The 15,382-nt window shown below is 40.8% G+C and overlaps 1 protein-coding gene across 7 annotated transcripts in view; it reads left to right on the top strand.

Moving 5' to 3' along the window:
* The window catches only part of SECISBP2L (SECIS binding protein 2 like), a 64,394-nt gene that overhangs the window by 21,720 nt on the left and 27,292 nt on the right, over window positions 1–15,382 (top strand). For 5 of the 7 annotated variants that reach the window (XM_036300858.1, XM_036300820.1, XM_036300819.1 and 2 more), the window contains exons 7-9: window positions 48–160; window positions 12,467–12,601; window positions 15,057–15,137. In XM_036300858.1, coding sequence (XP_036156751.1) covers window positions 48–160; window positions 12,467–12,601; window positions 15,057–15,137 — 329 coding nt within the window. The remainder of the gene's footprint in view (window positions 1–47; window positions 161–12,466; window positions 12,602–15,056; window positions 15,138–15,382) is intronic. The other 2 variants (XM_036300843.1, XM_036300853.1) reach the window with 1 other exon arrangement.

Raw genomic sequence — 15,382 nt, 5'->3', positions numbered from 1 at the left:
TTTTGACATCTGTAAATAAATCATATTTTAAATCTTATTTGTTACAGGTAGTGTAAATTGGTCCAGTGTAACTTGCCAGGCAACTCAGAAAAAACCTTGGATGGAAAAAAATCAGACATTTTGTAGAGGTGGAAGGCAGATTGAACAAAGAAATTCACAGGTAATTTGAATTAGGTCAGACGAATTTGATTAGGGTCAGATGAATTATTTTAAATGGTATAGTGATTTTGAAGGTCAATGTCCTTAATTTTTAAAGATGTATATTAAATTACTTAAAAGTAAAATATATCTCTAAGCTTAAAATGGTTTAGCCAGTAAAACGATTCAAGTAATGAAACAAAATGGCAAAATGTTGAAAGTAGGTGGTGTGTATGCATGAGCATATATTGTACCATTCTCTACTTTTCTGTGTTTAAGAAATATTTTTTGCTATTTCATACTTTTAAAATAGAATACTATTTAATCCTGCTTCACCTGCTGACTTAGCCATATAAATATTTTAAAGAATTTTAATGCCTTAAATATTGATCCTTTGAACTTCAGGCAGAACTGCAGCCTTGTCCATGTGACTTTGCTTGACTATAGACACCATATGCCACACTCTGCTTGTGCGCTGCCATAGTGATGAATGCCTCTTCCTAATGCAGCCATGTTGGGCAGCTTCCTGATCTTGGGGAGCGGGATCTAGCTGCAGTAGGGTGGAGCAAGTTATATACTGCCACAAACTTCCAATATTGTCTTCCTGCATTGGTTGTCTATGAAATCAGGGACTATATATTGGTCAGTATTTATCCTTTTTAATTTTAGATAGACTTCTTGTTTTCCTTAAATCTAGTCAAGGAATTAAGGTTATGTGAATAAATCTGTGGATGAACTGAAATAAGAGTAAGTTACTACCAGATCAAGTTGACCAAATACTTTCCTGTTTTTGTCTCCCTAAAATGAAGTACTTCAGATGTTCCTAACTTTAATTAGGGTGTTAGGAAAACAAGCAGAATAATTCCCTCTTCCCTATGGTTGTTGCAAAAATGAGTTGTTATTGTTTGTGGCAGGCTTGTGAAGAAGTCTAGCTTTATTTGATTAAAAATAAAAGCTTGCCGGGGTTCTTGTCCCAGCATCAAGAAGGGTTCAGGAATCTGGAGAAGTAATGCTTAGATGACATAGGAATCCAGAGACTAATAAAGAGTCCGGAGACAAAATATAATTTTTGAAAGGCACTGGCGGTCAGAGGAGCTTAGCTAAAGGAGCTAAGTTCTAAAGTCTTAAGTCTAAGGCCTTAGGTTCTCTCCAACCCCAGGACCCCATGCTTTTTATTAACACAACTTGTCCTGAGGCGAGGCAGAGATATACACTTCAAAGGGTCAGGGTTTGGTACAGAGTCCATTGTCAGAATGGGGGAATTAGCCTACGGCTGTTCAGGTATTTGGCCAGTTGGAGGTGATAACATGTAGATTGAGATGCCTTTTAGCTGTCTGGCAGCCACAACCAATTTAATGTATCCTATTCAGGTTTGGGGAAATGCCTTCAGCCATTCCCAACAGGTGACTACATGTGTGACTCAACTCTGTTGTGTCCCCAAGTCTCATCAACCTTTTGATGAAACTCTTGAAATTATGACATGCTGGAATTGGTCTCGGCAAAGCTAAAACAAGAATTATTTAAATAGATTAGATAAACAAAATCTATACAATGTTTAGTCAAGTACTGAAACTTTATATTTAAAGTGTATCTGCTAGACCTGCCAATCTTGCAGCCTCAGTACTTACTCAGTACAGTTTGGTATCAGTAGCCCACTGGAGAGGAAATCCTATACTTATAAAAAACAAACATGCAAATTGACCGTGCTTTTGCTACGCCTTAAGCCACGCCCACCAACCAATCAGAGCAACTATATGCACATTAACCCAACCAAGATGGCGGCCGGCAGCCATGGAGCTGGAGCGAGCAGGAGGCTTGCTTGCTCCCGTGATGGAGGAAGCCAAGCTTTCTGCAGGCCTCTGCTAAAGGCAACAAAGTTTCAATTATAGAAGGTAAATAAATCCCAGAATAAAAAAAGAAAAAGAGAGGCTGGGAGCTTACGTCACCAGGGTGCTCAGTCCCTCACCCAGACTGGTCAAGCACCCCAGTGGGGACCCCCCACCCTAAAGCGTGTGTGGCCAGCCTGAAAACAGTCATCAGCCCCTCACCCAGGCTGGCCAAACCTCCATGGGGTGAGGGTCCCCACTGGGGTGGACATCCTCTGAGGAGTCCCACACTGCAAGAGGGCATAGGCTGGGCTGAGGGACCGCCCCCCCCAGGTGCACAAATTTTTGTGCACTGGGCCTCTAGTAATACTGATATGGACAAATATTTCCTCTCTACCTCAAAACTGGTGAGAAATGGAAAAAGAACAACAAAAAAGAAAATTATGAAAATACATATGGTTTAAGTTTTATTTTGTATCTCTTCATTCCAAAAGAACTAGAGATAGATGTTGAACAAAGTGTTTTCTTTTCTACTTCTGATGCTTTGTCATACTTTTCTTAAGCATGTTACTTGTTTGATTTTTGACATGCAAATTCTTTTTTTTTTTCCTTTTAAGTTAAAATATTTTCCCCTTTTGCAATCTCTGATTATTTTTAGGCTTAAAATGTCTTTCAGAAATCAAATATTCACTTGTATTTTCTGCTACTTTTCAGTAGACTAATGTTTCAAGACTTTTAAAAATCCAAGATTAAGTTTGGTGAATGGTACCATGTATTGATGTAGATTTTCAAAGTATTTAACCAATTGTCCTAACATTGTAATCCATCCTATTCTCTGATTTGCACTGTCCTTTTAATCATTTGCTAATTTCTTATGGTTTTTTTTCTTTTTTTAAATTTATTTTTTATCTTCATTAGTGAAAGTATTACAGATGTCCACTTTTTTCTCCATTGTCCCCTTCAAGCCCACACCCAGCCCCCTACCCCAGACCTTCACCACATTATTGTTTGTGTCCATGGGTTATGCATATACGCATACAAGTTCTTTGGTTAATCTCTTTCCACCCATCCACACATTCTCCTCTGCCTTCCCTCTGTCTGTTCTATGCTTCTGTGTCTCTGAATAATTTCTTATGTCTTAAGTGCTATCTCTGGGCTTTTTGTTTCATGTATCAGAAATCTGCACCTGTATCATGGCATGGTATTTTAACTGTTGTATCATTTGATGATTTTTAATATATATTTTTTTAGATTTTTATTCTTTATTTAAATACTAGAGGCCCGGTGCACAAAAATTTGTGCACTCGGGGGGGAGAGGGGGGTCCCTCAGCCCGGCCTGTGCCCTCTCACAGTCTGGGATCCCTCAGGAGAAAACGACCTGCTGGCTTAGGCCTGCTCCCGGGTGGCAGAGGGCAGGCCCAATCCCTAGGTGCAGCCCCTGGTTGGACTCAGAGCAGGGCCTATTGGGGAGTTGGGGCACCGCCCCCTGTCATACACAGAGCAGGGTGGATCTGGAGGTTGCGATGCCACCCCTAGCCATGCTCAGGGTAGGGCCGATTGGGGGGTTGGGGCACCGCCCCCTGTCACACTCAAGGCAGGGTCAATAAGGAAGTTGCAGTGCTACCCCCTGTCACGCACAGAGCAGGGCGGATCAGGAGGTTGGGGCACTGCCCCCTGTCATGCACAGAGCAGTGCCCATCGGGATTGGGGCTCCATACCCTGTCACACACAGAGCAGGGTTGATCGGGGGTTGGGAAGCTCCCCCCTGTCACGCACAGAGCAGGGCCGATCAGGGGGTTGAGGAGCTCCCCACTGTCACTCACAGAGCAGGGCCCATCAGGGGGGTTAGGGCACCACCCCTCGTCACACACAGAGCAGGGCTGATCAGGGGGTTGGGGCGCCGCCACTGTCACACTCAGGGCAGGGCCGATGGGGAGGTTATGGCTCACCCCGTCACACACAGAGCAGGGCCCGGGGGGGGGGGGGTTGGGGCGCTGCCCTCTATCACCCACAGAGCAGGGCCAATCGGGGTTGGGGCGCTGCCCCCTGTCACACACAGAGCAGGGCCGATCAGGGGGTTAGGGCGCTGCACCCTGTCACACACAGAGCCGCAGGGCGATCAGGGGCTTTGGGCGGTTTGCCCTGAAGGGTGTCCTGGATCAGGGTGGTGGTCCCGCTTGGGTGCCTGGCCAGCCTGGGTGAGGGGATGATGGCTGTTTGCATCTGGTCACACACCCTTTAGGGTGGGAGTCCCCACTGGGGTGCCTGGCCAGTCTGGCTGAGGGGCTGAGGGCCGTTTTCAGGCTGACGGGTGACTGAAGCTCCCAACCGCTCCTTTTTTTCTTTTTTTTTTTTTTTTTTATTCTGGGCCAGCTTTAGCTCTGAGGCCTTGGCTGCTGAAAACAGGTTTCTGGCCTTTGTTTACCATCTGTATTTGATACAGTGTTGCGGTCCGGCTGGCTGAAGCCCGGCTGAGTAAAGCAGGTTTCTAGGGTTTTGTTTAGCTTCTATATTTGCAACATAGTTGCTTAGAGTTGCAGCTGAGAGGCCGGCAAGTCAGGCGGGGAACGTTGGAGTCCTCCGTCACTGAAGCAAGCAAGCCTCCCTGTTCGCATCAGCTGCCTGGCTGCCGGCCGCCGTCTTGGCTGGTAGTTAATTTGCATATCACCCTGATTAGCCAATGGGAAGGGTAGCGGTCGTACGCCAATTACCATGTTTCTCTTTTATTAGTGTAGACTAGAGGCCTGGTGCACGAAATTCATGCATGGGTAGGGTCCCTAGACCTGGCCAGCCATCAGGGCTGGTTGGGGCCTCCCAGATGTCAGCTGGGGCCTCCCCCGGCTGCTGGCTGGTGCCTTCCTTCATTCTGTGCTGCCCCCTGGTGGTCAGCACATAATCATAGCAAGCAATCAAACTCCTGGTATCCCTGTTGAACTCCCACGGGAACACTTTGCATGTTAGTCTTTTATATATATATATAAACCAGAGGCCCAATGCACAAAAATTAAAGTAAGAGTAGGCCTTCCTTTCCCCGGCTGCCAGTCCCAGCTTCCCTCTGGCACCCAGGACCTGGGCTTCCCTCCTCCTGCCACTGGCAGGCACCCGGGACCCGGGCGGCTTCCCTCTGGCCCCAGCTTTGTCCGGTCTAATTAACATATTACCCTTTTATTATTATAGATAGATATTTTTATTGATTTTTTTAGAAAGAGAGAGGAAGGGAGAGGGATAGAGCAATAGAAACATTGATGAGAGAAACATCGATTGGCTGTCTCCTGCACGCCCTCTACTGGGGATGGAGCCTGCAACCCAGGCATATGCCCTGGCCAGGAATCAAACTGGGAACCTCTTGGTTCATGGATCTATGCTCAACCACTGAGCCACACTGGCTGAATGATTTTTAATATTTTTACTAATGTTTTAACATTTGAAAAGGCAGGTTCTTTCTATACTCTGTTAAAGCTTTAATTTTAAATGATGGACAGAATCTGTAAACTTAATTTTTCAAAACTGGTTTTATTTTGTGAATAGGTTGAAAAATAAGAGAGATGAAAAAGGTTATACAAAATCTCATTTTTACCAATCTCCCCATCTTCTGCTCTTCCCTTTATCTGTCCCCTATATCAAAAGATGAAAAAGGGTGTACAATGAAATCTCACTTTCACTCTTGTCTCCCCTTAGCTTCTCTACTTCACTGGATCGGTCCCCTATGTCTGTTCCACTTTGATTAGGATCTTGTATATTTTCCCAGAGTTTCTTCTTGTAATTACAAGTAAATACAAGGATGTATCTTATGTTTTACCCAATCTGTTCTGTGTTCTGCTTTCATCACTTAGCAATATCTATGGAGCAATATATAATGGAAACATTTCCATATTATATTTAGGGTTTCTACACTTTTATCTTTTAACAATTCCTAGTATTGTATTGATATATCTTTATTGATTTCTGTAGTTCTGTCGATGGACATTTGAGTTGTTTGAAAACTGTTGCTGTTTAGACATGCTACAGTGTCATTTAGAAGTATCTGTGTATAGTAGTGGAATAAATTCCTAGATAAGGGACTGCTGGGTGAAAAGGTAAAGTCATCTCTGTTATTTGGTAAATATCACCATATTGTACCACTTTATGATTTCAACAATAATGTGGAGTGCATATCTCTATATAGCCTAAGGAATTACACGCTTTCAGGGTTTTGGATTTGTGCCACTTACGTTAAAATGTGTATTAGAGTAGTTCAGCATCTTTCCATATGTTTAAGGGGCATTTGTATTTTTCCGTAAATTTGGTCATATTCTTTGACTGTTTTGTATCTTCATCTCTTTTTTGTACATTTTAAAATCATTTTGATCAAGTTCTTATCAAATATTTACATTTCTAGGAGCCTTTAGTCTGTAATACCAGTTGCAGATATTTTGCTAGGTTTTAATTTTTGACTTTGCTCATTATTATTGTCATGCATAAATTTTGTGTTTTAAATAGTATTAAGAAGTTTATTTTTATAAGGATATTTATTATATCCTTGACTTTGTTGTAGTTTTTAAAATGGCTTCTGGGTTTTTAAAATCATAGTTTAAAAAGCCTTGTCCCTACTCCAGGGTTTTAAAGGAATTTGCCTATTTTCCTCCAGTGTGTTTATGCTCTTGTGTGTTTTTCTTTACATTTAAATCGTTATTCCATTTGAAGTTTGTCTTGTTGGATGGTGTGATATATATATATACTACTTTGTATTTTTCAAATGGCTACCCAAATCTGCCAGTACCATTTATTGAAAAATGCATCCCTTTCCCTGACCAGTGTGGCTCAGTTGGTTGGGCGTGGTAGTGCACACCGAAAGGTTGCCATTTAGATTTCCAGTCAGGCCGCATGCCTGGTTTGCAGGCTCGATCCCTGTTGGAGCTGGGACGGTGCAGGAGGTAGCTGAGCGATGTTTTGCTCTCACATACATGTTTCTCTCCTCCCTTCCTCTCTCTAAAAATCAATTAAAAATAGTTTTTAAAAAATATTTTTGCTTTATTGTTTTTATTGATTTTTGGAGAGCAAGAGAGAGAGGGGGAGGGAGGGAGGGAGGGAAGGAGGGAGAGAAGGAGAGAGAGAGAGAGAGAGAGAAAGAAACATAAACATTTATGTGAGAGCAAAACATCAATAGGCTGCCTCCTTCACGCCCCTCTACTCCCCTCCCCAAGATTAAGCTTCTAACCAGGGCATGTGTCCTGACTGGTAATCGAACTGGCATCCTTTTGCTGCATGGGATGATGCCCAACCAACTGAGCCACACTGGCCAGGACGATAAATATTTAAAAAGAAAAGTACATCCCTTTACTGATTTGAGCTAACCACCTTTATCACCTATTAAATTAATTCCTTTGTATATTGAAGTCTATTTCTGGACCTTCTGTTGTTTTGTTCCATTGGTCATTAATCTATCAACTTATAGTGAATGGATTACCTTTATGTCATAGCATTTTTCTATGCAAAAAGCAGTATGTCTTCCTATTTTTGAGTCATTTTTTGTGTTCTTCAGAATCATTGTATAGTTTTCTGAAAATATATTTGTACATATTCCTCATTACGTCAGTTTCTAGTATTTTTTTTCTTTTTTTGGTTACATATGTGGAGTATGAAAACTTAAATCTTTTTATATTATTTTTATGTTAGTCATTTAAGAATCTCAGTATATATTTGAGGCTGTGATCTTTGTTTTGTTCGGTTCTGTATGCCTACTTCCCTATCAATAAAACTCTTCTTCTTAGAAGAACTGTAAGAAATGAGGTTATTTACTCCAGGAGGTAATTGTTTGAGTCTCATAAACTTTGTTGGGACCATTAGTTTGGTGATTTTAATTTAATCCTGGAGCTTTATGTATCCAAGTATAAAATCAAGTTGCATTTGTTTTTGAGAGAGAGAGAGAGAGAGAGAGAGAGAGAGAGAGAGAGACTGTACCAAAAAAATGAAGAGTTGTACTCAAGAATTATTCTCTTTTTCTTTATCCCTAACTTGGGGCTTAATTATTAGTACTAATTTCAGTGTTGATTTATGTGAATTAAATTTTTTTTAGTACCTAGACATTATAAATTGCATTTGTTTTACCACCCTCTACGAGCCTCTTTTCATGAATCAATTTTTACAATATTTTTTATGAAAATTTCTAAATGGGAAAGTTTGAATAATTTTACAGATAACATTCATATAGATACCAGCTAGCTATATGTTATCTAACATTTACTAATATTTGCTTCATCACATATGTATTCCTCTCTCCATGTTCATGAGCCTGTTTTAAAATGAGGTTAATATTTAAAACCAAGAAATTCTTGGGTATCTGGGAAATTATCTAGTTTCTTAACAGGTACTTACAGGTTGTAGAAAGTAGCCCAGTAATCATCATGCATATTCTAAGGAAGAATTAAATTTGCTATGTGACTATTTTCCTGGCCTATAGTTCTGCATATAGCCTACTTCCCAAAAGAATGTAAAAATTCTATTTCTTAATAGCAAGTCTTTTTCAATCAGTTGTTTAAGCATGGGAGTTGCCAGTGGTTCCAGGTCTTTGTGTGCATATTTTATAGTCTATATTAGAGGCCCGGTACATGAAATTCATGTACTCGGGGTTAGCGGGTTGCGGGGGGGCAGGCCCATCAGCCTGGCCTGCACCCTCTCACAGTCCAGGAGCTCTGCGGGGATGTCCAACTGATGGCTTAGGCCCGCTCCCCAGTTGGACATGATTAGTGCTGCGGAGGCGGGAGAGGCTCCCGCCACCGCCACTGCACTCACCAACCATGAGCCCGGCTTCTGGCTAAGCGGCACTCCCCCTATGGCAGCGGTTCTCAACCTGTGGGTCGCGACCCCTTTGGGGGTCGAACGACCCTTTCACGGGGGTCGCCTAAGACCATCGAAAAACACATATATAATTACATATTGTTTTTGTGATTAATCACTATGCTTTAATTATGTTTAATTTGTAACAATGAAATTGGGGGTCACCACAACATGAGGAACTGTATTAAAGGGTTGCGGCATTAGGAAGATTGAGAACCACTGCCTATGGCAGTGATGGCGAACCTTTTGAGCTCGGCGTGTCAGCATTTTGAAAAACCCTAACTTAACTCTGGTGCCATGTCACATATAGAAATATTTTGATTTTGCAACCATAGTAAAACAAAGATTTATATTTTTGATATTTATTTTATATATTTAAATGCCATTTAACAAAGAAAAATCAACCAAAAAAATGAGTTCGCGTGTCATAGGTTCGCCATCACTGGCCTATGGGAACACAGTGACCACCAGGGGGCAGACTCTCAATGCAGGAGCTGCACGTCATAGTGACCACTGATATTCGGTCTATTTGCATATTAACCTTTTATTATATAGGACTAGAGGCCCAGTGCACAAAAATTTGTGCACTCAGGGGGGGGTCCTTCAGCCCGGCCTGTGCCCTCTCGCAGTCTTGGACCCCTCAGGGGATGACCAATTGCTGGCTTAGGACTGCTCCCCGGGGGATTGGGCCTAAGATGGCAATCAGACATCCCTCTGGCAGCCCAGCAGCCCTTGGGGGATGTCCACTTGCCAGCGGGGAGCAGGCCTAAACTGCAGTCAGACATCCTTAGCGCTGCTGAGGAGGCAGGAGAGGCTCCCACCATCACCACTGTACTGGCAGCCGTCAGCCTGGCTTGTGGCTGAGCAGAGCTCCTCCCATGTGAGAGCACCCTGACCACCAGAGGGCAGCTCCTGCATTGAGCATCTGCCCTCTGGTGGTCAGTGTGTGTCATAGTGACCAGTCATTCCCAGTCTTTCTGCTGTTAGGGTCAGTTTGCATATTACCCTTTTACTATATAGGTTAGAGGCCTGGTGCACGGGTGGGGGCCGGCTGGTTTGCCCTGAAGGGTGTCCCGGATCAGGGTGGGGGTCCCGCTTGGGTGCCTGGCCAGCCTGGATGAGGGGCTGATGGCTGTTTGCAGCTGGTCACACCCCCTTCAGGGTGGTGGTCCCCACTGGGATGCCTGGCCAGTCTGGGTGAGGGGCTGAGGGCCGTTTTCAGGCTGGAGGGCGACTGAAGCTCCCAACCTCTCCTTTTTTTCTTTTTTTTTTTATTCTGGGATTTATTTACCTTCCATGGCTGTCACTGGAGCTGAGAGCCGGCTTTAGCTCTGAGGCCGGCTCCAGCTTGAGGCCTCGGCTGCTGAAAGCAAGTATCTGGGTTTGTTTGGCTTCTATAATTGAAACACTGTTGCAGGTCCAGCTCTGAGGCCAGCTGGCTGAAAGCAGGTATCTGGGGTTTGTTTAGCTTCTATAATTGCAACATTGTTTCTTAGAGTGCAGCTCAGAGCCCGGCCACAGCAGGCAGGGAATCTTTGCTTCCTCTATCACTGGAGCAAGCAAGCCTCCTGTTCGCTTCAGCTGCCTGGCTGCCGGCCGCCATCTTGGTTGGCAGTTTAATTTGCATATCGCCCTGATTAGCCAATGGGAAGTGTGTTGGAGGTATGGTTAATTACCATGTTTGTCTTTTACTAGATTAGATACCAGCACTTTCCATCCAGCTCTCCTTCAAGTTCTTTAAATCAGCAGTCGCCAACCTTTCGAACCTCACGGACTACCAGTGGTTCATGGACCATTGGTTGGCGACTGCTGGCTGCTCCAAAGGTTTCCTTAAATCAGTAGTCGCCAACCTTTCTAACCTCATGGACCACCAGTGCTTCATGGACCACCGGTTGGCGACCGCTGCTTTAAATCATTAGAATTTTGGGGTAATTGATAATGAAGATCATACTTTCATGTCTTGTAAGTATCCTGGTTAAGAGTGGCATTTCATATTAGTTGCATTGGGTCCTTAAGAGAGGGAATTTGAAATATGTCTTAAGATTCCTCAAATGCTTAATGCTTTTTAAAAATGCTTTTTAAGCCTGGCTGATGTTGCTCAGTGGTTGAGCATTGACCCATGAGTCAAGAGTTCACCAGTTCCAGGGCACATGCCTAGATTGCAGGCTTGATCCCCAGTGGGGAGCATGTAGGATGCAGCTGATTGATAGATATTTTTTCTCTCAATAGTGTTTCTATCTCTCTAAAATAAAAAATAAAAAATATTTTTTAAAAAACAGTGAAAATGTAGCATGAATAAAAAATACTTTAAAAATGCATTTTGAAAAATGTTTTTTTTCTTGCCCCTGTGACAATTGAACATTTTGTAAATTTCTTTTTTAAAAAATACATTTTTATTGATTTCAGAGAGGAAGAGAGGGAGAGAGAGATAGAAACATCAGTGATGAAACAGGATCATTGATCGGCTGCCTCCTGCATGCCCTACACTGGGGATCGAGCCTGCAACTCGGGCATGTGCCCTTGACCAGAATCGAACCTGGAACCCTTCAGTCCTCAGGGTGACACACTATCCATTGAGCCAAACTGTTTAGGGCTATAAATTCCTTAATAGGATAATAATAATTTGTGACTGAATAAAAATTTATTCTCTTAAATTTATTTTCTTGGAAACAAGATTTTTAAGTTTTAATATTTCTTAGGAATTCTTTTTTTAAAAAAATATTGGAAGACTTAGAGTAGTTTAATAAAAAGGTAATATTCAGTTTCTCCCAATATTGACATCTTGCAAAATTGTAGTACAATATCACAACCCAGATATTGACATTGATACAGTCAAGATGCAGAACAGATCCATCATGGCAAGAATACCTCTTGTTGCCCTTTTATAGCCATGTTTCTTTCCTGTCTCCAACCCCACCAGCCTCTCCTTAACCCCTAGAACCACTAGTATGTTTCCCCTTGCTATAATTTTTTCATTTTAAGAATGTTGTATAAGTGAACTCATATAGTCCTTTTGGATAGGCTTTCTTTCACTTACATGATTCCCTAGAGATTTATCCAGATTGTTGGGTATATCAATAGCTCACTCCTTTTAGTGGCTGACTACTGTTTCAAAGTATGGATATACCACAGTGCGATTCACTATTTTTTTCTTTTTTTATTTTTTTTCTTCTTTTAATATATTTTATTGATTTTTTACAGAGAGGAAGGAAGAGGGATTGAGAGTTAGAAATATCGATGAGAGAGAAACATCGATCAGCTGCCTCCTGCACACTCCCCACTGGGGATGAGCCCGCAACCAAGGTACATGCCCCTGACCAGAATCGAACCTGGGACCCTTGAGTCTGCAGGCCGACACTCCATCCACCGAGCCAAACCGGCCTGGGCAATGATTCACTATTTTCCCACTGAAGGACACCTAGATTATTTCCAATTCTGGGCTATTGTTAATAAAACTGATGTAAGCGTTCATTTATAGGGGACAAAAAGTAACAACGCATTTTCCTATTTTTCTTATAATGACCTTATTTCTCAAAGTTTTAACCTTTCATAACAAATTATGCACTTTCATGAAAGTTCATTGAGTTGTACACATTTGTATACTTTGCTGTAAGTATCTGTAAAAAAAAATTTACTTAAAAATAATAAGACTTGGGTTTTTTTTTCCCCCTTTGGGGTTCACTTAGGTTGGATTCAAATGCCGAGGACATAGTACTTCCTCAGAAAGAAGACAGAGTTTGCAGAAGAGACAAGATAATAAGCAGTTAAATCCCAATCAGTCTCATAGAAGTGACCCAAATTCTGAGTCTTTATATTTTGAGGTATTTTTTCACACTTTTTTTGTAAACTATTATGGCAGATGTTCCCATTAAGAAAATAATTTTCTTCTCTTATGGTAATACTTTTATGTATTAACATGTGACTCTACTACTATTAGACTAAAATTACTTAGTATTGACTCTTTTTTGTCTTGATTATATATGGGGTGGTGCAAAAGTAGGTTTACAGTTGTAAGTACCAAAACAGTTAATTCTTGTATTATTTTTATTAATTATTGTATTATTTGCCATATGATACAAATAATATGTCCCACCCTGTACAGTTAGTCTAATATTAACTAATTTTTTATAGACTGTTGAAGAGTATTCATCATTTTGAAGTAACATGTAGAGGTAGAGCATGATTTTATGTGGATTTCACCTAGTATAAAACTTTCTCTGCAGTTTTTGTTATTGTTCAGTCTATTTGTCAAGTTTCTCAGATTTGAATAGTTCAGTCTAATTTGTGCTTCTAGTCAGGAGAGTCTTGATTCAAGAGACTCTTGAAGAAGGAAGAAGAAAGGTTATTTTACTTCCTCTAACAGGCATAAAGTTTATATTCCAATTGCAGTATTTCTATTATTGATTCATCTAGTTGGAGGCCTATTCATATGTGTAAAAGTAAGGTATTCTGAATCATACATTGAAGTGAATAAACATACTGCTATACTTACGGAGGTTGCTTTGTAGTAGAGCAGGGGTGAGGAACCTTTTTTCTGCCAAGGGCCATTTGGATTTTTATAACATCATTCTGGGGCCATATAAAATTAACAGTCTAAAAATTAGCCTGCTATATTTGGTCAAACATTTAATTAAGTCGCCCCTAATGCTGTGGCAGGGCCGGACCAAATGATTTCTCTGGCCTTATACAGCCCTACGGGCCAGATGTTCCCCACCCCTGAGAGGAACGTAGACATGTACACTCCTAAATACTTGTTTGAGTGTAGTTGGAGTTGAAAGGAGAGACAAGTCTCTTCGGACTTGGGGCAGGGTAGGAATAACATTTGGTATAGATTTAAAAGAATTGTAATAATCTGAACAATAAAGATTTAATTAAAAAAAATAAAATAAAAATAAAAGAATTAGTAAGATTTGTTTGTGCTGATGGTGAACATATCAGGTAACACATTTGAGTAACTCATTTTTGTTGAGTCATAGTTTCTGTAAAATAGGTTAATAGATGGAGATTAAGCTGGAAAAAGTGCTTGAGCCCAGAGGCTAGAGATGAATATTATATTAGATAAGCTTAGTAATTGACCTAAAAGACTTGAGAGTACATCTCAATTATTCTTTCAAGAACAGTATTGTGGCAGTTTTATTATTTGCATTTAACCATATGATTGTTTCCAAACTTACATTTAGCTAAAGATATGATACAATTTTCTTTTAAAAAGTATATTTTTATTGATTTCAAAGAGGAAGGGAGAGGGAGAGAGATAGAAACATCAATGATGAGAGAGAATCATTGACGAGCTGCCTCCTGACCAGGAGGAGCCCTGACCAGGAATTGAACTGTGATTTCCTGATTTATAGGTTGACACTCAACCACTGAGCCACATCAGCTGGGCTAGATATAATTTTCCATGTACAGCAGGATACTGGTTAAGAAATTACTTTGGAAAATTTAATTTTTTTTTTTTTAGTTTTTAATTTTTACCTGTGCTAAAGTATGTGTTAATGCAGACAGGCAATATATTAATGAACTTCATATTAAGCCTTGTGATTAAATTTTTTCCAAATTATCTGAAATGTGATAAATTCCTTTTAAAATTTATTTTCTGTTACCCTAGATCAGGATAGAATTATTAATAAAAACTGAATAGTAGAAATACAAAGAATGGACGTGTGAATATGCCCCATCCTTGAATAATTAAATTAGGTATGTTTAAGAGAAATGAGATTTCCTTTTCTTTTAAATCCTCACATAAGGATATGTTTGCTTGTTTTTATTGATTTTTAGAGAGGAAGGAAGGGAGAGAAACATTGATCGATTGTCTCCCATACCTGCCTTGATGGGTAATTAAATCCCCAAGCTTTTGGTGTATGGCAGTGGTTCTCAACCTTCTGGCCCTTTAAATACAGTTCCTCATGTTGGGACCCAACCATAAAATTATTTTCGTTGCTACTTCATAACTGTAATGTTGCTACTGTTATGAATCGTAATGTAAGTATCTGATATGCAGGATGGTCTTAGGCGACCCCTGTGAAAGGGTCATTCGACCGCCAAAGGGGTCGCGACCCACAGGTTGAGAACCACTGGTGTATGGGATGATGCTTCAACCAACCAAGTCACTGGCCAGGGCAAGATTTCCTTTTTAAGACTGACTTTAAATAGTTTAATATTAGTACTAAAAAAGTTAACTTCCCAGTTTTTAATTACTCTTAAGCATTATAAAATGTTTTTCTTAAAAGTTTATCACTTTGAACTGATTTTATTTGAAATATGAAACACTTTCAGGATGAAGATGGATTTCGAGAACTAAATGAGAATGGAAATGCTAAAGATGAAAATATTCAACAGAAACTTTCTTCAAAAGTAGTAAGTGACTCTTTTAAAAAAATATATAAGCAAAGCCCTGGTTGGTGTGGCTCAGTTATTTAAGCATTGTCCTGTGCACCAAAAGGTTGCCAGTTGAATTCCTGGTCAGGGCATATGCCCAAGTTTTGGGTTCAGTCCCCAGTCAGAGTGCATACAGAGGGAGGCAGCCACCGATCGATCTTTCTTTCTCACATCAATGTTTCTGTCTCTCATTCTCTCTCCCCTTTTCCCTTCCTCTCTCTCTA

This window comes from Myotis myotis, unplaced genomic scaffold (genome assembly GCF_014108235.1).
Source record: "Myotis myotis isolate mMyoMyo1 unplaced genomic scaffold, mMyoMyo1.p scaffold_m19_p_1, whole genome shotgun sequence".
NCBI lineage: Eukaryota > Metazoa > Chordata > Mammalia > Chiroptera > Vespertilionidae > Myotis > Myotis myotis.
Note: the sequence above shows the minus strand (reverse complement) of the source record. Positions and strands in the feature narration are given on the sequence as shown.